Source organism: Acromyrmex echinatior, chromosome 14 (assembly GCF_024713525.1).
Source record: "Acromyrmex echinatior isolate Ae372 chromosome 14, ASM2471352v2, whole genome shotgun sequence".
Taxonomy (NCBI): domain Eukaryota; kingdom Metazoa; phylum Arthropoda; class Insecta; order Hymenoptera; family Formicidae; genus Acromyrmex; species Acromyrmex echinatior.
This window is the reverse complement of record NC_141865.1, coordinates 1876445-1899337: the sequence shown is the minus strand read 5'-3', so window position 1 is coordinate 1899337 and position 22893 is coordinate 1876445. Positions and strand designations below refer to the sequence as shown.

General features: G+C 32.9%; 2 protein-coding genes and 1 pseudogene across 4 annotated transcripts in view; 1 reads left to right on the top strand and 2 right to left on the bottom strand.

Moving 5' to 3' along the window:
• Jupiter (microtubule-associated protein Jupiter) overlaps window positions 1-11321 on the top strand; it is a 35936-nt gene extending 24615 nt beyond the window's left edge. Inside the window, exons 3-5 of the mRNA XM_011057850.2 lie at window positions 364-387; window positions 2575-2655; window positions 8608-11321. Of these exons, the coding sequence (XP_011056152.1) occupies window positions 364-387; window positions 2575-2655; window positions 8608-8798 (296 nt within the window). The 3' untranslated portion in view covers window positions 8799-11321. The remainder of the gene's footprint in view (window positions 1-363; window positions 388-2574; window positions 2656-8607) is intronic.
• Window positions 11322-12400: 1079 nt separating this feature from the next.
• On the bottom strand, window positions 12401-14482 carry LOC147907324 (uncharacterized; annotated as a pseudogene).
• Window positions 14144-22272, bottom strand: Msh6 (DNA mismatch repair protein Msh6). 3 transcript variants are annotated; one of them, XM_011057857.2, is made up of 21 exons: window positions 21598-22271; window positions 20360-20524; window positions 20184-20263; window positions 20038-20103; window positions 19668-19877; window positions 19456-19590; window positions 19237-19372; window positions 18860-19140; window positions 18663-18788; window positions 18464-18548; window positions 18103-18388; window positions 17883-18038; window positions 17635-17792; window positions 17292-17380; window positions 16926-17216; window positions 16621-16836; window positions 16246-16425; window positions 15980-16157; window positions 15637-15788; window positions 15205-15483; window positions 14144-14743 (listed from the first exon to the last, which is right to left on the bottom strand). In XM_011057857.2, the coding sequence occupies exons 1-20, from the start codon at window positions 21716-21718 to the stop codon at window positions 15226-15228; spliced, it is 3369 nt and encodes a 1122-aa protein (XP_011056159.1). In that variant the 5' UTR covers window positions 21719-22271; the 3' UTR covers window positions 14144-14743; window positions 15205-15225. The 3 variants fall into 3 exon arrangements, with proteins under 3 accessions (XP_011056159.1, XP_011056158.1, XP_011056156.1); XM_011057856.2 differs by lacking the exon at window positions 14144-14743 and adding an exon at window positions 14752-15035; XM_011057854.2 differs by lacking the exon at window positions 14144-14743 and having other exon boundaries at window positions 14752-15483; window positions 21598-22272.
• Between the last annotated feature and the right edge of the window lie 621 nt (window positions 22273-22893).

Genomic DNA, 22893 nt, shown 5'->3' with positions numbered 1-22893 from the left:
GCTTTTTTTGAGAACGATTCTCTCGTAAAGAAAGATTAAAGATTTCGTTATCTCGATTACGCTATAGACGCGAATACTTTACTTACATTGAAAATATACTATATTTAATGATAGTGCAAAACCGATCTTTTATTTGTAAAATCATGCCTAATGAGATTAATGGCGAAAGTTCTTTGGTCGAGCGCGAAATCGATACGCTCTTTTCTTTCTGCGCAAACAAACCGAGTTATCGCCGAGTCAATTTTCGGCCCGTCGATACGGAGCTAGCGAGACACTAAGGATTCTAAATGAATATCACTGACTAATGTATACCGCTCTTTTTTTTTTAATATATGTCACTTTCCTTGAACTGTTCACAAGCAGCTTTTAGGAGAAAGAAACGATTTCGTAAGTGTGTAACGAGACATTCAAGTAGATGACACACGACACTACCACACTTTCTTTTTTTATCATGATTAGACTCGGAAAATTGCTCGAGAATCATTTCTCTCGACGAAAAAAAAAATGATAGAAGCTCTCATGGAAAAAATTGAACCGTGACTGTTACGATGAAAGAAACGTTTGATTTGTCGTGGGTTTCGTAAAGAATTCATCACGTTATTTCAGGGCCTGCCACAAAAGTAGGAACACATATTTTGAGTTAGACATGCCATATTTCCGCTTAGGCCTTAAGTTTATATCGTACATTCTGCTAGTAATATATTACATCTTGCTTTACATTAAATTATAATTTATATTGTTTCCCGCATACTTGTGATGAACTTGTAGTAAACGACATTGAGGAGCGGCAAATTATGGCGGAAATTTATGTTTGTAATTATGTTATTAATTTTTAAAGTAAATTATTATTTTATGTCATCAATCTTGTCTCTAGATACTAAATACATTGAGAGAAAAGTGTTTGGTATTTGACTACAATTGTATGGTCATAAATATGGTCAGAAGCTCCAATTTTATAATTATTACTGTTATAATATTAGACAATAATTATATTTATAGTTTTAAAAAAGTTTAGTTAATATCGAAAATGATTACAAACTATCAATATAATTATATGTTAGAATTATAAATATATAATTATAATTACTAGCATTACGCTGTAATGCTAGTAATAATTATAAAAAGGGAGTTTCTAACCACAATTATTTTATTATGTAATTGTAGTTACAAACACTTTTCCCTGAAATATAAATAGATCTGTTCTCTTGATTGTAACTTGACATCCAGTTTGAAAGATAGATTGTCAAAAGAACCCTTTGTCAAAGAAAAGAATATTTCGATGTCGTTTGCGAGATGTCATTCACGAATTTTCGCAGACAGGTGCATCATCAAAACAATTCGATGACAATACATTTACTTTTAATTGCAATAACCATCGATCCGTTTAACAAAAGCAGGAACGGTACCGCGGGAACATTTTTTCACGATAACACCAGCATATTAATATCAGAAAGAGATTCCGACGGTATATCTATACATACATTGTTGGTAGTGATAAGAAATATGGCAAAGTTTTTCTTTTTCATAATTGGCATTACACGCGTGCTACTTTGTCCTGCTTTCTCACGATGTCATTACTGTTTCTGTATTTTTGTTGCTATGTAAATATTCATCTACCTTCCTTCACAACTTGAGCATAACACACACCATTTCTGTTTTGCTTTTATCTTAATTTTGTAGTACGGACGAATCCAAGATATCGGAGATTTAATCAATAATAGACAGGCTCTTTAATCAATAATAGACACCGAATTATTAACTTAAATGCTTGATGTCACAAACAACTTTAAAATAAGATGTTATATATACAGAATGTCCCAAACTTTTTGACTCACCAAAGGCAAGTAGAACGAACTAAACTAACAAGAGAAGTCCCAAAAGTGTTCCTCGAGTTTTTCAATATCAATTCGATGAACACTTCTAGAATTTCCTGAATCGAAAAAATTCTCTAAAATTAACACATAGAACAATTTTAAGATATCTTTAAGAATTCTTTAAGAAATATCTTTAAATTTTAAGGTATTTCATAAAGAATTCTGAAAGATATCTTAAAATTGTTTTATTCGTCGATTTTATCCGCTTATTCGGTACTCTTTAGAAATTAATATTTCGTTAATTATTGCGAAAATTGCAAAATGATACAGGACTTTTCGACTCAGTTTAGTCCGGTCTACCTGTCTACGAATGGTGCTTCAAAAAGTTTGGGACATTCTATATATATGCGCGCGCGCGCACACACACACACACACAACATAATAAATTATTATACAGTTTAGATAAACAATATAAAAGATATTCACAATATAGAGTATACGAAATTGACTTAAAGTCTCGATAATTTTTTCGAGAAGGGACAAAATAGTACAGTATCTGCGATCCGTCCGTACAAATTGCGGCGTATTAACACAAGTTGGTTGGGTTACGGTTGTGGGTTTTGCGACGATGTTACGGTGCATGGGGTGAAATGGCTCTGTGGGTTCTTACGCACGTCGTTTCGCGCGCACGTGGCGGCGAAAACGTGGGCTGTCAAACGGTGCGCAAACCGCCACCCCCGTCGCCGCATCCCCTCGACAGGAGGATTGCCGACGCGCAACCCAGTTACCGGAGACGGAATCGAGGTGACGCCCGTGAGGCGCATCCCACGAAAGTATCGAGGTAACGTTCACTAATTATCTGATTCTTCCAACACTACGTATTACGCTTAATCCCCTTTTTGCGATATACGCTGATACGCGTCTCGATCCTCATCTGATTTCTGCCTTTGCGGAATTTCATTATTTGTGTCTCGAGATAGCCGACGAAAATATGTAGCCTAACAACGAGTAAATATAAGTCGCCAAATAATTTTATATATGTATACGATTTTCTAAGTAAGTGGTAAGTGAGTAACTTGAGGCTTAAGTGACCCTTTGTAAGGTGGTTCTTTAGTAATCGAATTATACCATAGAAATGTCTAATTTTTTTATAATGAAGTACCGAAATTGACGTGTACAAAATTCTACGATAGGTTAACGATGAAATAAGAGAGGAAAAAAATGTTGAAAATGTAACTTTTCACATATAATTCAATGACAGATAAGGTTCGCAGATTTTTTGACTAACTGCACACAAATCTTACCACAGACTTTTCTCAAAAACGAGATTATAATAGTTTACAAAATTATGATTTTAATTACACAAAAAAGTAATAGATCAACGATCATTCTGGAAAGATATTTACGTGCATAAACCTGCATATAAAGTATTATGTCCAGTTTGAGTCTCGGCTGAACATTGAAACCTAGCTAGGATTGTAGAGGTTAAAAAAAGGATTAAAAAGTTCCATATGCACAACTTTGTAAAATGAGTCCCTTGAGTACTACAACTGTTCAAAGTTTGCTATTGTGACCATGTATTGTGTACCATGTAGGATTAGTTTTATTCGATTTCTTGAATCATCTAGTATCTAGAATATGTCCAATTTTAACGAAGACAACTAAAACCTTTTTTGGATCCCAAATGAATAGTTATGAGTGATATATATTAATCGATGAAGAGGGGAGAGAGACACTCAAAGTACGAAACAAAAGGTTTTAATTACCTAATTAAAATATGGCCAATATATGGACTTTATCTCTCTTCAGCTTTCTCATCAGAACTCTCTAAAAGTAAAAAAATATCATTAACTATTCTTGCTGGTATATGGATATCTTCGTCAAAGTGTTGGGCATATCCCAGATGCCATATAACTGTCAACCGGATTAATGAACTGTACCAAATACATTTTAGATGTTACTTCAATGTCTTTGATACAATCCGTTATCGTCGTCACCGCGGGGAGGTGCCCTGGACGCAGAGAAATTGGATAAGATTAATGGTACATGGTCATAATAGCAAACATTTGATAGTTCTAACACTCAGGAAATCTCTCCTATAAAGTTGGACTTATGGGATTTTTTATTCTTTTTTGATACCTTAAAATTTGAGGTATGTCAAAGTTGTTCATCAGGGGCCAAAATTCTATAAAACTGGGCATAGTCCTTTAACCTCGAAAAGTAAACACAATCTCTTGTTTTCATTGGATAAAAATATAGCTTTTAATTTACTATCATACGTTCCATATTATTTCGTTAAGATGTACACGTATTTTAATATTTTATCCAAATTATGCAGATATTTATAATTTTGGGTGGACTCTGCTGAGGCACCCCAAATTTTCAGCACTTTACTAAAGAACCATCTTAATTTTTTTTTTATGACATTCTTGTATGAAAGATATTTCAGAATTTTAAATTAAGTATTCTAACTTAAAGTATAAGTTAAATTTAAGTTCAAATTAAACTCAAGTTGCACAGATTCTTAGGCAATCAAGCTAATTTTTCGAACACGAACGTTTGAATGAAGGAACAAATTAATTACTACATGCAAGAGTTCTGTTTTAAAGCAGGAATTAACAATTGAATATATCCACTGAAATTCGTGCTAATTGTAAGTGTAATAGTATAAGTAAAACCTCGTTACCTTCCTCCCCCTCTCAATTAGTAAATTGCGATAACAACGTTTTAATAATTATAAGAAATAATAATTATACGAACACACACACCTCAACAATAAATATTTATACGAAGGAAGTTTAAGAGCACGCGTATTTTTTCGCGAGCGTTCAACGAGGCTTGACTGCAATCTTGCATTGAATCGAGAATTGCAACGCGTGATAGATAAAGGTATTTTGATTCATAGAAACATTCTCTCGCAACCGAGATTCTGAACATAGCGAATCCTGTATTGAACGCTACAGAATTATAAACGTGGCGTACCGTTATGTATCTTTCGCGTTGTTTAATTGCAGCATTTAATACGGTCTGCGGCATACCATCGCTCGTCACAGAGAAATACATTTAGCGATCGTACACTCAGAGAGAACAGAATATTTTTTATAATAATGACAATTAAGTTATAACTGTGCAAGTTTTATATGTAGAATTATAATAATTATATAATTGGATTATATAATTTAATAATTATATAATTGATTACATGCAAAAAACTTATTAATTTATAACTTTATTCAATTTTAGTTGCAATAATTATAAAATAGTTTATTCAAATATGTATACATTAATCCTACAGATAAAACTTGTATAGTTGTGACTTATATTTATAGTTGCTATCATTATGTTTTTTTTTCTCTCTGAGTGCAAATGATAATACACAGTTGATAAAACTTGAACAATTAATAATTTCAAGTTAAAAGTAATGAGATCATCTTTCGTGTAAAAAGAATATAAAAAAAGTTTCGAAACAAAGGATATTAAAGATAATTTATAAGATTAAAGCGTTAGCGAATTCGCGTTATTTGTCCCTATTTCCCATATTTAATTTAATTCACTACAAATTCAAACAAATTTAGATTTATTTGAGTTTACATTGGAGACTCGCTTAAGTCGTTTAGAAAAAAATTAGACGATATTCAAACGTAAGTGAACTCGGCAAGGTATTGCTAAGCGAGTCTTCAGTCATCACCTCGCATCCCAGTATTTGCGGGATGCTACGGTAAGTTCATGCTAGAGCATAATAATAAATAAGTAGCATCGTATATATTGTTGTGTCTTCTCGTAGTTCATTACAGGTGTTAATTCGGTTTATAGACAACATACGAATTTGTTGTACAATGGCTTTACGATTGAATTGTGTGCTTAATCGCCTGTAAGATTAAGCAACTCCTTACCATTTCCTAATCCCTCTATATATTTAGATAAGCTTTCAACTCGTGCGACAATCATGATTGTACTCGTGGTTATAATTGTATGAGTTGAGGGATGATGTCCTAAAATGTGTATTAGGTGGAGGACTACGTTCTGTAAGCATTTATGTAGTAGTGTGCGTGTGTGTACAACGGTAGCATGTGGGTTTTAATCAGAATTTTGGAATTTGTCAACGTCTTTCTGTTAGGAACGACAAAATCTATTAATACATACGCGACATAATTTCTTAATGTTTTACTTGCAGTGACACATTTAACATTTTGCCAGCTCCAAATGAAAATGAAATGATCCTGCAACAATTTTAGATATTTTTCTTCATAGAAAATAAAAATATTTAATATTTCATAATTATAAATTAAATCCTGCTAAATATAATATTTATAGTGTTTTGAAAAGCTCTCGAGATAAGCTACAAGAATATGCAATGAATAAAATGGAGATTTCTAATTTAAATAATCGACTTAAGAGGATGCTGAAGCCGTCTGTATTGTTAATGCAATTTTTTTATTTTTTCCAGCTTTGAACACAAAATACACCAACGACAAGTACATTAGCATGTACATTTTAATCGTAGAAAAGGAATTTTTATTCTGTGAAATTACTACGAAAAAATTTGACAGGAACAAAAACGTTAAAAACGCTAGTTTTGTCGGTAATATAGGCGGCTCCAGCATTCCCTTAATCTTGATCTAATCTTGGCGGCGCCATCCAAGATTAAACTATAATATAAGATCAGTAAAAAAATCTTTTTAAGTCCTACTTTTATCTGAAACACTTTCCTGTAAAACTTACATTTTCCGAAATATTCAGCGATTCCGCTACTTTTATCCTATATATGTGTGCGTGAGATTAATATAGTAGTATATAAAGATATGTCGATGTTTTGCATTATATCAGTAAAACAGCGATCTCGTCAGAGTTCGGGAATCTCACTTTAAGATTAACCCTTCAAAGTTATGTAATCTTTCATCTGCCATTTTTTGTGCAATATTTTGCTTTGAGAGGAAAAACTGAATTAATTGTCAATAACGAGAGAATAAAGGGCACATAAAAAAAATCAAACATAAAGAAGTATTTTTAAAACATGAAATATCAAAAGTATGTATTAATATAAATATTCTATAATTGATTAAAAATATAACATGTTTCAGTCTCGTCGATTAACTCGCTCGATTGAGCCTTCTTCAGATATGCAGTAGATGTTACATTGGATGAGAGCAGTCGAATAGATGAATTAATTGTGAATTCCTACGCTCTGAATTATTTGCATGTCAGAAATTCATGTGTCCGTTAATGTATGTAGAAATGAAACGTAGCGTGCTCTTCAATTTTTCATATATTCTCATATGTATCTGTCTTTACGGCTAGAATTTTATATAACGTTTTTATATTACTTATAGTACGATTATTGATGTGTTACAGAACCGATCGTATACCTCTATTTTCGTGAACCTCTGTTTTCTCTAAATAACGCGATGCAAGTTATTTAAAAAATAAATCAAATATTTAATTTAACAAAAAAAAATTAATAAATATTTGATTTATAATTATTAATTATAATTGCATAATATGAATAAAATCACGCAGCTTCTATTTGAGCGCTAGTAACGTGTGAATGTCCGAACAGAACGTAACTTAGAGCTGTATTGGAAAATAGTGAATCCCCTACAGCATAAAGTTGCACAAAAGTTGTAGCAACACTGCTGCAACATTGCAGCAATATTGCATATTGCAGTGATATTGCAGAGATTTTGCAGTGATATTACTGCAAATTCTGTATGGAGTGTCTTAGAAATAATTAATGCGAAAAGAATATGCGAAGTTTAGTTAAAAATGTTTAAGTAAACATTTATGAAACTTTTATCAAACGTTCTACTAAGTCATTCACTATTTTCGGCCGTAGTAGGTTTGAATTTGAGTTGAATCAATGACGTCACACGCTTTACTATTAAGATGGATTCCGTTTCACACATAAGGTGCATGATATATTATTTTGTCCTTGTTGTTTATCGAATATTAAAGAAAGATAAAATGATAATGAATATATTCTACCAATAATAGAGCGTTCAACTCAGATCGGTTAAAATCCACTATGGTCGAAAATGCTAATAGAATCGTACTAGTGAAAGAATTTTGTGCAGTGATGATACCAGGAGAGTCTATATTAATAGCAACTTGGAACATAGAATTGTATCGTTCTTTCGAACAACATTTCGTTCTTTTCGATTCCACTTATCAATTCTTTGATCTTATAAATTTCGCAGTGCGTCTGCAGGCCCTTGGTCTTTTTAGTTAACATTTTTCTAAATTTCGAAAAGTAGGATCTGTAGGTTCGTTTTGATACATAAAATCATTACTGCATAATTACCAAGCCTTTTCATCAGATTTTTATAATCCAATAAGACGTGAAAGTTTCATGAAAATGTATTTAATTTAACATTTTGTACCTTTGCACATTCCTTTCATTCGCAATTAATGGAATTTAGATGTTGATTAATTTTAAATCTCAACAACTAAGTTTTAGAGAAAGAGAGAAATATATTGTCCGTTCTTATATTTAAGACCGTCTTAAATACAATCTTAAAATGTTAAAAACCAATTACAGAGTCGTTTTAGCATCTTAAGATTACTCTAAGAGCTTGAAAAAAACAAAGAGTACGGAGTGTGAATACCAGCCAATTAATTAAACCATACAGCAGATTATTTGCCTTTGTTACTTAATTTTTCACTCGGTCATCGAACAGGAAGCTCGCGATACTAGAAGAAAATACTAGACGATTAAATAGTTGGGCAGATTTGAAAAATATCAGAAATCGAGCTTCGTTCGCGACAAATTCTACTAATAAAAAAATCGTTTCCACAGATGGCAATCCTGTGACCGGAATCGGCTACGCGTCCGAGTCGCAGAAGAACGGACCAGCCATGCAGAACGGAACAGCCAGTTCGAATTCCAGCAACAGCGGCGAGAAGTCGAACGACACGTCGCCGGCGACGGCAAAGCCACCGACGCGCGCTCGCGTCCCACCCGGTGGCTATTCATCCGGACTCTGGTAAAGAGTGACGTCGCCAACGAGGGTTGTATCCCGCTCCCCTCCCCCCCTTTTCCGAAGGGGAATATCTCGATTAATTCTTTCGGCCCTGTACTCTTAACCCATTAAAGCCCGCAAATCCATCTAGAGAGCCTTCTAATTGTCATCCGTAGAGTATTCTAAACGGAAGTCTATTTTGCCACCGTCTATCCGTACAGCGACGAGTAATATCTTTTCTATGATTTTTCTAGAGATACCTAATAGAAAGAGGCAAGATAATAAATTATGGGCTTTAGTGGATTAACGCTACACATCACTCTCTTTTGCTTTGTACTAATTCAAGGAAATATACAGAGAAGAGTAAGAACGAATTTTTAGGCTTCTTGATTCTCGAAGTAACTCTTTCGGCCTTCGGAGAGAACAATAAAATTGATTTCACATGGAACACACGCTGATGATGAATCGCTTCTTTCAAACGAAAACATTCACAGCGATGTTCAGTACTACTTACTATTATTGTCGGGGCCAAGAGAGTTCAATGAAAGGGCGGATGAAAGTAATGACAAAATCGTGGATATGTTAATTCCTCAATAATTCGCAACACAGAAACGAGCAGTTGGTCGCGTCTGACCAATGATCGAACGGTAGAGGTTATGTATTTAAATTTATCGAGATTAGGTACATTCCTGAATTTTTTAAATTTCAATCTCATGACATACGAATTCTATTTCGCGAAAGATTAATTATTGCGCGATCGATTGCATAAAAAATAGAGAATGAGAGGATGGAAGCAAAAATGTTTCCAGATATTTAAGCTTCCGCAGCATTTCTCAGCGTGGATGACGCATACGAGGGTCAATGGGTTCCTTGTAACTTACCGATCCTTCAGTCAACAACTACATAGCATGGACTTTATTGCGTAACTGTATAAAGGTAGTTAAAGCGATCATCACGCGTAAAGCGTACATCTCCGGCTAGAACGCCGTACCGCATCAGCGATTCACGAGTAATAAATCCTCAAGAAGCGCGATTCCTTATCGGCGAACGATTTACATATAATAAGTCATATGAATAAGCGAAGAATAGAATATACTTTTCTTTTTCTTCTTTTATTATGGCTCCCGTTCACTGATATGTATTCCCGCTTTCCAATACGGGTTCAATACAGCCAGTGAAATCAACGAAAAAATGTGTAAACCGAATAAACGTTTCAAGTTAATACAAATATTTGTCAGGAGTAATCACAAAAGGCGCCTAGTTTCGTCAAAAATTTGAAAAAAAAATATACGTAAGAAAATATCTAACATAGGTATATCACTGACAAGATGATAAACAGTCAGCCCTGAGTAAATTTTCGTAGCCATCAAAGAAGTAATTGGAAAGAGTATCGATATTATCGATGTTATTGATATAAATATTTAAATAATGTATCTATCATATTAATATTTAAATAATGTATCTATTACATGACTTTTTTATTATATAAATCCTGCATAAATAAGTACTTATAATGTATTGTATCACAAATAGGATAATGCACGGAATATCATGTTAACAAGCTGTAAATAATATGCGTCTAAAAAACATTGGATAATAATGAATTATAAAATTAATATTATATTTATATTAATGGGCTAATTGTTTAAATTTTAAAAGTCATACGACTCCTCCACGATTGTCGATCTTCAATAATATCTTGTCAGTGGATAGCCACAGATTTGCAACTTTAGATAAACTTAAAAAGAAGACAAGTTTGCATTTGGGACTTGCGATTTAGCGCTCTACGATGAATCTAAAAAGGACAAGAAATTAGCATTTAGTTTTTCTTAAAATATTTACTGATAAATGTCTTTTGCTGTATCAATCATAATCTCATCGTAAAATTATAATATAACTCGAAAATTATATGCAATGTTTTACGATATGCAATTTTATTGGTACTCGACTCAAATGTTTCGATGTTTTCATCGTTTTTCAAAATGTTTGCAGACTTTGATAAGTAAGAGCATTGCATCGTTTTATTCGCGATTTGTTTCGTTTACCGCGGCGTTTTGCTCGTTTCCAGTGTTGCATGTCAGTTCATTAATCCCATCTCGAGATGAAGGGCAATAATATGTTCACGCATACAAAAGAGTATCGAGATCGTAGAATCTGCGATTGCTACAAAATATGCGACATTGATTAGGATCGAGGACAAAGGGAAAAAATCGTTGCCAATCAATTCTGCCAAACATCGAAGAGATATATTGGGAAAAAACAAGAACAACATTGTTTATTTGGGATAATTGACCACTTTGAATGGAGTAACCGTGATATTTTTAAAAAAGGGGGAAGAGAGAGAGAGAGAGAGAGAAAGAGAGAGAGAGAGAAAGATGAAGAATTTGAGTCGTGAACGACTAGATCTAGAACGTGAGAGGAATGGACTGAAAAATAGCAGCACGTTTGACAAATGAAATTGCGAAATGGAGATCTCGGAATTGTACATTAGAAGTAGGAATATGTTATTTCGAGAAATAAAAATGTACTATGTATAACTCATTGAAACCAAGTTTCAAGTGCTTTCTTAATCTCTCCGTGCCTTCTCGATCATATTAGTACCGTTCGCGCGAACATTCAAAGAAAGACCGGAGCTTCGTTTTTGCTCGCGAGAGATTAGCCTCGGTTTTGAATGGAACGAATGAAAAGAATGTGACGATAACGCAGAATGGGGGTTTATCGCTCTCAAAGGGAACCGTCAGAGCCGTCCCTCACCGATTTTGATGAGTTTTGGATATGTTATAGAATATAGAAAATATTTTTTTTCTATATTCTATCCATATTTTTTTTATCAGTGTATCTCAAGATTTAGGGGGGTGAAACATCCTCTCGAAAAACATGGATTTTATCATTTTTAGCAAATATCTTCGAAACTATGCGATATATAAAAAAATGTTTAATACAAAAGTTCTATGGTATTTTGTGCTCTATATAATGGTGTATTTATTTTTTTTAATATTAAATTTTTTAAATTTCCCCCATCCCCACTCATCAATTTTGCAAAATTTAAAAATTTTATACGAACAAAAATTAAAGAGCATCGAATGCCGAATTTATTCTTGTATAATAATGTTATGTTTCCACGATTCAATTTTTGGAAAAACCAGATGATAACATTGCTATAGGTAGGTGCTATAGGTAGGTGCCGCTGTAGGTGTTATTATTTCTTTTCTTTCGCAAATTAGAATGCTTTTTTCCTTTTCCTTTTATTAATCATTCTGTCATCATTACACATATTTCTGCAGGCATGTGTAAATACAGTATGCTTAAAAAAATGTAATAAGATATAAATTTTGTTATAATAATCTAAAGAATTACAGTAACGTCATAATATGTAAAAGAACTTTATATATATATAAAGCTTATATATAAAAGAAATTTATATATAAACAAATAATATGTTACATTTATAATACATATTCATTACAAAGGTGATGGTCATAAAAAAAGTTATACAAAGCGATTTTTTTACATCAAGAGCACATAATTATTGCAGTTCCGCCATAAAGATCGCATTTTACTTTTAAGTCACTTTGGAAATAAAATTCAACTGGTGTTTTAAACTCTCCAGGTCTACTCAGTATATATCCATTTTTCAATCATGCAAATTTAAATAAATTTTTACTTAGGCGATGAGAATTGATGATGCATTAATGATTGCAATTTCAAGATATTATTTCTAGCATGAAGATAAATTGCAAAAGATCTAACAATAATATAATGATATTATTATTTTAAATAAGAAACGCGGTCTGAATGTTAAGATGTTGAATTATTATATATAATATATTCATATAAATGAATTAATTTCAGAAATGATTGCGTGCCAGTATAGTTGCCGGACTTTCAACACAATCAATCTGAAATATTATTGTAATAATCCCCCCAAATTTCCCAAATTAATCTTAAAAAACTGTAATAAACTTATATATTAATAATGGTATCAGAAAAATTTTTCCATAATCGGAAGTCATAAACATCTAATGGCTGTATCTTTCCTGTTAGTTTCCGAAATTATGTTGGGACAATGTTCACTCCACGAGTCTAATAGTAATATTGATTGTGGTCCGATATTCGGGAAAAATACTTCTTTCAACCAAGTTTTTATGTGATTTGATGTTAATTTACCTGATGTAGAAGCCGTAATGAAAATATTAGATTACGTTGAATATATTTTCCTGTACTCTTGGACCAAATGTTCCTATAACTTCTCTTAATATTACAAAAAGAGGCGATAATAATCTATCATTGGCGGAAATAGTCTGTATAGTGTACTGTGCGTTGTTACTGATATAGACTGTGTATTACAGTTTCTACTTTTATCACCTTTATGTTATAAGGTAAGATCAGAGTGCATTTCCAATATGGAATCCACTTTGATCCAAATTGAATATTTTTCTGTCCATAGCGATGAATATATTTTACATTTTCAATAAATGTCATCAATCACACTTATTTTCTAAACCGTCTTTTGATAGCAAAGACTTTTTTGTTATAAATTTTGTTATTTTTCGAGACACTATTATGTGCAATTTTGAATTTTCTCACCACGTTTCTGAGGCTTTAAATCCTAGTGCATTTTCTTGTGCTCGAGAAGTCTATTGAGCGATGTCTATATCATATATAATTATTCCCTTTCAAGTGCTTCATTTAATGTGTATTCAGAGATTTGTTTTAATTTTTCATTTCTGTTACAACTTTCACCTTGTTTTGGTTCTATCGTCGTAGTTGTCGAATCGATGTAACTTTTTTAAATTTTGTCTAACTCCTTTAAGCGATTTTCGTTTGGTTTTGCCGCTTTTCCAGTATTCCACGACTTGTCTTTTATATTCATTTGATATTGCTGCTTCAACAGTACTATAACAGTACTACAACTTCTGGAAGAATATACCTTATAATATAAGAGTAAAGTATATATATATATATTATATTATTATTGTATTAAGGTATATATTATTGCAAGGTTCATCTATACTTATAGCGTAACTTCGTGTAATAAGTTGATATATATCATTAAGATTAATTCATTTTTTTTATTGTATTATAAGAAAATATGCACAATTTTCAAGTACAGAATAATTAAAAAGAAATAACAATATCTACATCGCGGTTATATAGCACAAGGTTATCATCTGATTTTTCCAAAATTTTCAAAAATTGAATCGTGGAAACATTATTATACATAAATAAATGTGGCATTCGAATTTGGTTCTTTAATTTTTGCTCATATAAAATTTTTTAATTCTGCAAAATTAATGAGTAGGGATGGGAGAGTTAAAAAATTTGATATTAAAAAAAATAAATACACTATTATATAGAGCACAAAATACCATATAACTTTTGTATTAAACATTTATTTATATATCGCACAGTTTTGAAGATATTTGCTACAAACGATAAAATCCATATTTTTCAAGAAGATATTTCACTCCCTAAACCTTGAGATACACTGATAAAAAAAAATATGAGTGTAATATGTTTTTATGTTCTACAACATATCCAAAGCCCATCAAAATCGATGAGGGACAGCTCCGACGGTTCCCTTGTCAGATTTATTCGCGAAACTATTATTATTTATCTATTTATCGGTATTGTATACTTATCTTCTTTTCAACCGGGTGACGAAATCGTCCGCCTGTTGCCCCGCTTCTCTTCACTTACGATAGCTATCATACTGCATAATCTAATGTATTTATTTCGTAGTAAAGAGCTCGTGCACATGTATTAGCGTTTCTCTTTTTTCCACGCAAAGTTTCTTACGCGGTTGTTTGGTGTGAGTAAACATTGTAACACAATGCATTTTCGTACTCATCATAAGTAGTCTTTTTATACTCTGGCAATGATTAATAAAATTTTGTAAGCAAGATATCGCCGCCGCCTTGTTCCTTCCCAAATTGTAGCCGTAAAGAATCGAAGCAACTTTAAATCGTACGTCTGCAATGTACATTTGTGATAGTTTTTATTGTGAAAATAAATCAACGTAAAAAACACGTAACGCAATTACAAAATTAAGTACATACTAAACAAGAATTATCAATATATAGTACATTAAGCGAATATTACATTAAGCAATCAAACAAAAGTAATGATTTGGCTTTGTTTTTATATATGTGTATGTGTAACAATGGATAAAGCATTACAATATGTATTAAATTCTTATATGGAGCAAATACTGTTATTATATAGATTAAAAATGCAATAAGTTACTTGGAGCGCAGCTTGATACCTGTTTGAAAATACATAAGAAAAAGGTAAGTACATATAATGCCCGTTTTTACATATTCATAGATAGATAATCGCTTAAGAACATTTTGTACAACTCATAAATCCTTGCAAAGTAATCACGCTTTTTTCCAAACAATTTTTTCAAAGATAATTATAATGAGTATTTTTACCGTAATACTATATTCGAGACATTAAATGGTAGCAATGAGACTTCTCATTCTGACACCGTTGGCTTTGCAAAGAGCATTAAAGATGTGCTTGTGATTAGTTTCCTGCTCCATCCTACTAGCTATCTCGTGAGCTCTCTTTGTGATTACAGACGGTACGCCTGCCAATCGAGCGGCATTGAATCCGTAGGATTTCGGACATGCCCCTTCGCTGAGCTTGTACAAAAACGTCACGGTCTCTTGCGACACTTCCTCTTCCTCTTCAGTTTCCACCATACATGCCTGAAAAAAATTTAAAGTGCATCAAGAATTTCTTAAAAATACGTTATACCAAGATTAATAAATATATGTAACGAACTATAACAGTATAAAACTACTTTCCATGCTATCTTTTGAATGAAAATGATCTATTTGAAATATGTCGAAATTTCTCACCATATGAGCTAACGTGACTTCTTCGTTAGTTTTATAATCTTCAACTAGAGAATGGTAATGCGTTGAGAATAATGTACGACATTTAAGCTTGGTCAATGCATCAACGACCGCAGCCGCTATTGCCGTACCATCATAAGTTGACGTGCCACGTCCTACAATGAAGAAATATTTTCTATCAAATCTGAATTATGATGAAGGAAAGGAAACTACAACCGGGAGAGTAATTTGATATGATTAAAATGCGCGATAATAAATAGTAACATAATCTTAAGAGAAAGTTATGACGACAATAATAGATACACTTGTCTTGAACGTATTGATATGCATGTGCAGTTTTTCTCACCCAACTCGTCGAGAAGTACCAGCGAATAGGGTGTAGCGCGTTGCAGTATTGTAGCGGTTTCACTCAGCTCGACCAAAAACGTACTCTGGCCGGCCAAAATATCGTCGTTTGCGCCCAGCCGCGTGAAAATACGGTCCACCAGCGTCATGCAGCACGAGCTGGCTGGAACGTAGCTGCCCTAGTTACGCAAGAAAATGAAATTCATATTTTATTAACGTCGTAATATCCGTAATATTTCTCACGTGTATTTTCCTCGTGAGACTTACTATCTGCGCCATGATCGTGATTAGGCCCATTTGGCGCATAAGAGTCGATTTGCCTCCCATGTTCGGTCCCGTCAGAATCATGAAAGAGGCGGTACCGTCGGTTGCCAATAAAGTGTCGTTCGGTATAAAGTTGTCAGACACGATGCAAGGATGTTGTCCGTCTTTTATCTTGATGAATATCTAAAAAAATGACGTTCACTATAGCTGTTCCAATAAATAAGTGATCATTAAAGGCATGCATTGGCTTTGACACTCACAGAATTTGTAAGCATCATTAGTCCTCGTTTAACATTTGATAGGCAACAAGGATGAGTGCTTACGTGTGAGCGTGTAAAGCGAACACACCCCAAGTTATATTTATTACGATACAGTTACCTCGCCATCGGATCCATCATGAATTTCCGGGATACACATATCGCCGTTCCGCGCATAATCCGCGAGGGAGATGAGCACATCCATGGTGGCCAATTTGTAAACGGCCGCATGCCACATATCGTATTTTTCACTGAACTGCGCGAATATTCGCCTGTTAAGATCTTTCAACACCTTGTCCTTATGCTCTTCGGCATTCATTTGTCTTGTCAAAAGTTCCTGCAATGATCAAGATCATTTAATTTTTTTTATTCTCACATTTATTGACAAGTTTTTCTGGAATTAAAAATGTGAATTATTATCCTTGCCTTTGCCTCGGCGGTATAATAACGTTTGAAGCCTTTCCTTTGTGACTGTAATTCGTATCCAGGACCGACTTTCTTAACTTGCGACTCGGGAATCTCAATTTGATAACGTTTCCTATCTGTTCCATGGAACGTTATTTTTACGCCGAAATGTTGCTTTTGTTTTTCCAAGTATTTGTCTAGATCTTTTTTGATGTCTGCAAGCTCAGTCAGAACTGAATCATATTCAGCGTCAACTCCTTTCTTTGGAACGATGTAGCCTTGCTTCTTAGCTTCTTCATGATCGAATGCGGTCTGAAATATTATAATGTTGCAAATACATAAGATAAAAAGAAGAAGCAATCAGCAGAATCGAAAGTAAACGCTTACCTTAAAATAGTCTAATGTCTCTCTTAAACGAGGGAAATCACCGTTCGGTTCGTACTGGGTGTAGCGAGTTATCAGGTTACTTTTGAAATCTATCGTAAAACATAATTATATTAGACATAAAAATGCATATATACGAAAAAGCAAGAAGCCCAAACATGTAATTATTGTTAGACCATCGAGACATTAGAAAGAATTATATGAAATTGCATTATTATATGTCTATATTTTATATTTAAGTCTTATTGATTATTTACTCTTATATGCCTTTTATTTAGATTTTTATTTTTATTTGATAACAAGAATCTTTATATATATTTATTATGAAAAAGCAAAATAGACATACCATCAAACAGTTCGATGAATTTTAACACTTCTTCGAATTTGGCGAGTGTCGTAGTGAAATCTACGATCACCCTCTTCGAATATGTCGGCCCTTCAAACATTATGGCTCTACCTTCCGGATGATTTTTCATTTTAGCAGCATTTCCTTGAGCGTGTATCCTATTATAAAAAAAGAAATATATATATATTAATATTTCAAATTTTAGAAGTGAAATTTGAAGATTTCTGCCTAATAAACTTTCAACTTACTTGCTCAAAAGTCTTTCGAGGTCTGGCAGAGTTGATAAAATTATGCGAGCCGACTGCATCACGTCCATTCGATCCAGCAACTCTTGTACAGCTTCTTGGCGCTCTATAATAACGGTTTTGCGACAAGATGGTCTGCAAACCCATTCGCGCAGCAATCTAAAAATACATATCCTTGGCTTAGAATATATGAAAAAATTAGCACACAAAATAAAAAATGTACCTTTTGCCGAATGCAGTGCAACAATGGTCCAATATATTAATGAGTGAACCTTCTCCGAAGAGCCTTAGATTTTTTATCGTAACGGCATCTATCACCATGTTGTTTGCATAATTAAGACCTGTACGGCTATTCGCGGTTGAAAAATCTGGCGGAATGTATGTATTGAAGCAGCCTTGCGCTAATAATTGTTGTTCGAGTAAGAACTCCTTCAACAAACACACGCATCCTCCAAGTGCGTGTACTGCTAATTCTTTGTTATCTGCCGGTGTTAAACCCAAGCTGTCTCCTAATACATAATAAAAAAGATTTATTTAACACGAATTATTATCGTAAATATGTAAATCATTTATGAAATTATTACCTTCGTTTAAATACGGTTTCAGACCCTCAGGCCATGCAAAACTCGAGTCCTTCTCTTTTTTGAAGTAACTTCCTTCATGAAGTTTCTTTAAAGACAAAAGAGAGGGATATTTAATGTATATACATATCTAATAATTTCTTATCTATATAAATTTAATATATATTATAATTTAATATACCAAGCAGTATCTGTTACTAACTTTCAGCACAGTAGTAGCAGACCAGAATTGTGCCTCGCGCTGAAGCGGCTCTTTTAGCACTGCCGGTAGAGTGTTATTTATAAGTTGCAGAGTCTTTTGCGATAAATTACTGCGTTCGTATATCACCTAAAAGACAAAGCAAAACATTTGTTTATCAATTAGATATATGCAATATTTAAATCATGATGACCTCATACATGAATTGGTGGATGATGAGCCAATAGAGTCAATAGTCTCGAGTTGCAGCGATCATCGACAAATTGGCCGAGATAAAATTCACCTATCGTTGTATCTATAAAGCATACTCCAAAAGAGCTGATCGTTGAATTGAAATTGCACTTTTCGACCAAGGATAATAGATAATTGGAGTTTGGCGTAGATGCTTCCACGTCCAATGGCGTATATACTCTCGTACCCCTGGTACTGACCTGACAAATTTCACGTTTCACCACTTTATCGAACTTTGTCGGTTTAGTCACTGTAAACAAGGAAATACGGATGTCCAATGCTTGTATCATTCGAATATGTTTTTTCACATGAAACAAAATGTATATTTCAAAATATAATTTCATACTTTTGCTACAACGCGCTGCCATCATTTCTGGATTCTCAGTTTGTTCAACTCGTGCGACTTTATATCCTCTCTCTATTAAACTCGCCGAATAACGACCATATCCAATTTCAGGAAATCCAGAATGCGCGAATTCACCCTATAATATATAACGTATATAACTTAATATTATATATAATGAATTCAACGACAGTTTCTCGTATTTCCAACAAATAGACTTACCCGCATATATGTAAGACTGAGCTCGTTGACACCAATAACTGCATCCATATGATACAACTCATAGAACTTACCGATTTTAAAGAAAAATACACAGTCAAAGTGCTTACTTTTTAATTCCCACCACTGTCTCATCGCCTAAACAAATTTTTTAATGAGTAACGGTTTCAATATTAATATATAGCAAAGTATTTAACAATACAAACTTCTCTTACAGGAGTTTGATTAATTAAAAACTCAGTGGGTACGTAGAGTGTCTTAGAATCATAATCTGGATCGTTCGGCATTCTTCTATGTATGTCTCTTATTTTCTCTGGACGCAAGAAATCTAATTTCAAATGAGGCCAAGTGTGTGCAGTGTTAAGTCCATTGCTTATAATTTGACTTTGAACTGGTTGCGAAGGCTGTTTCAAATCTTTTTTGTTCTAGAAAGACATTGTGAAATTCAGTAATCTTTCTACATGGCAACATGTAATAGGAAGGTTGAACGAATATTAATAGCAGTATGTGACAATTATTTTGAATAGCTAAAGAATTACACAGAAATAAAATAAAAGAAATTAATAATTATAATTATATACTTACTGCCTTTGTATTACGAGAATTTGCTTGCTTCGACTTGAATTTAACACTGGATGTCTTCCTTTTTTTCTGAAAAGAAAAAATATTCATATTAGATACAACTTTTATCATGGCAATATTAATATTAGTTTAAAATATATTGTTTCTACCTCTGGTGTCTCCTCCTCTGTTGAAGGTTCTTGTTCTGTATCTCCTTCAGAAACTGATTCAGATTCTTCAGATTCAGAACCTATAATATACATAAAATAGTGAATATGTAATATTGTTCTTCTTGCTATCTTCTTAGCTTAAAATTATGATAAGAAATATTATGCGATCAACTAACCTGGTTTGAATTCATCTCCAGAATCTTCATCAGAGTCAACATCAGGAATAATAAGACGCCGTCTTTTAGGCTTTATTGGTTCATCTTCTTCTTCCTCAGTATCTTTCTTATATGATCTTTTCTTATCATCGGTATTCTGGTTTTCTTTTCCATTCTTAACAAATCCTACATATAAATGTAGCACAATAAATATATATATATAGAGTATTCCAAATTTAAATGACTAAATTTTGGGAGCATGTAGAGGATTAATAAACTAAGAAAAAAGTCCTTTAAGAGATATACTTTTGTTTTTGCTTTGTTTTGAACTTAACTGTTCAAAACAATTATTCATTCATACTTATTTATTCTTGTAAGTTACTTATTCTTGTCACTTGCTTAATACAGATATTGTTAAAAATGTTAGCCTTTTGCAGCAATGTGAGCATTTTGTATGGATAGCTTGTGTTGCAGCTAAACACTGATCTGATCAACATAATGACTCGCTAATCTAGCATTCTTCTGTCTGGAAATCAGTGCACATACTCTTGCATTGCCTCTGAAGCATTATCGCTGAACACAAAAACAATAGTATTCTGAATTTTGTGACTGCAGTACACAAAATATTACTAGATCAGTTTAGCTGCAACGCAAACTGTCCATACTAAATGCAATGTTTGTACATTGCTACAAGAGACAATATTTCAAACAATATCTATATTAAGAAGATGACAACATGAATAAATAAACGAATAAGTAACAAATAAATGTAAAAATGAAATTTTGTCTTTTATCATGATTTTCTCCAAAATGGAACAAAAATATGCATATCTCTAAAGGACTTTTTTCATTCTTTATCAGTTTCCTACACACTTACAAAGTTTGGCTATTTAAATTCAGGAACTCTGTATATAAAATTACTACAAGAATAAGCATTAATAATTTAAATTACAAATAAAGTACAGTAAAATAAAATAATTCAAATAATTATTTAATAAATTATGATTGAATAAATTATGTGAATGCTTTGCTAATTCTAATTATTATACATAAATCTTTATGACAAGTAGAGAATTGTGATTAGAATTATATACAAGTGGATGTCAGTTAAATTGCCATTTTATATGTACAATATAATATCACGGTAATGAAAAGCACCATGCGTATGTATATAATATATATATATATATGAGATAATCAATTTTATCTCCATACATGTTTAAAGCAACATATTTTCAATCAAAAACATTTTTACAAACCTTTGTTCTTTAGATCTCTCTTAGGAGTTTGCGATTTTTCTCGTTCTTCCTTTGCCGTTTCTAACTTTTTGATAGTTTTCGGGGATGTGAAATAATTAAGTATTGTATTTACTTTCGGCATAATTGGCTTCAGTAAAGTCAAACAAAACACATTAAAAGAATTGATAAATCCTAAAAAAAGCTATGAAGCAGTGCAACGTGACGTGATTTTATCAAAAGCCCGGCAAAATGAGAATTTCACTTCTATGACTTTTCAGGATTGCCATGGATAAAAAATAATAAATCCCTGCTTGAAAATTCACCAAAAAACCCCAAAATTCATCAAATGTGCAATTGACCTAAAAAAAAACGCCACGATTTTTCGAATTTTGCAAGTAGAGTAGCCAAAATTGCACGTGAAAGTTTAAAGCTACCGCAGACAAAATTTCTGTAACAGTAACCTTTTATGCCCGTTTCCACCAATGTAGATTAACTTTAATCTGATTCAATTTACGCTTCGTCTTTTTCTAGTTCTAAAAATTAGAAAAAGACGAAGAGTAAAGCTGACTTTTCATACGCAGCACGCTGAGGCAGCAATTCGTAACTATTGGTTAAAAATTTTACATGAAATGACGCACTTCCGACGCAAAATACATTTTGCCGCAACTCATTGAAGTTCAACCGAACGAACAACGAGCAGTAAAGAATTCGAAGCCGAGCAAGTCTGCAATATTTGCAAAAAATGTGAAAATTGAGTACATTTATAATAAGTATACGTATAATGAGTACATTTTTTTATTAAGATTTGAAATAATGGGGATATTCTAATTCTAAATAATTACTTGAAATGATAGTTGTAAGCCCTCGTGCAATAAAAGATTCAGTACCAACTTTATGACGCAAAACAGGTCGTATTCATAGTCGATTCTTACATTTAAGACTGTCTTTACATCAATTTTAAAATGTAAGTCAATCCGAGGACTGTATTAACATCTTAAGGCATTATATTTAAGATGGTTTTAAAATAAAAACGGACTATGAATACTGCCCCATGTTTCGCGTTTCATAGTTGTAGTCCTTGCGGAACGAGAAGCAGAGGAACGACAGAGAACACTAATTTTAGAGAGAGACGCTTATAAACTGAGCATATCATGTAATCCTTGACCTGTGCTATTGTGTTTAAGCCTTTAATGTCCAAACTCCACAGTTCCTTGGATATCCCGAATGTCGGGAATTCAGGCCGGAATCAGACTATACATTGAAGATTGAAAGATTGAAATTTGATCAATCAAAATAGGAGCTAAAATTCCTTTATTT

What these genes read in the sequence shown, in the direction of transcription:
- Msh6 (XM_011057854.2), bottom strand. Translation starts at nt 21,718, where the DNA reads ATGCCGAAAGTAAATACAATACTTAATTATTTCACATCCCCGAAAACT. An exon ending in TTTTAATTAATCAAACTCCT is followed by an intron (nt 19,591 to 19,667) that starts GTAAGAGAAGTT and finishes AAATTTGTTTAG; the next exon opens with GCGATGAGACAGTGGTGGGA. An exon ending in TCAGTCTTACATATATGCGG is followed by an intron (nt 19,373 to 19,455) that starts GTAAGTCTATTT and finishes TATATATTATAG; the next exon opens with GGTGAATTCGCGCATTCTGG.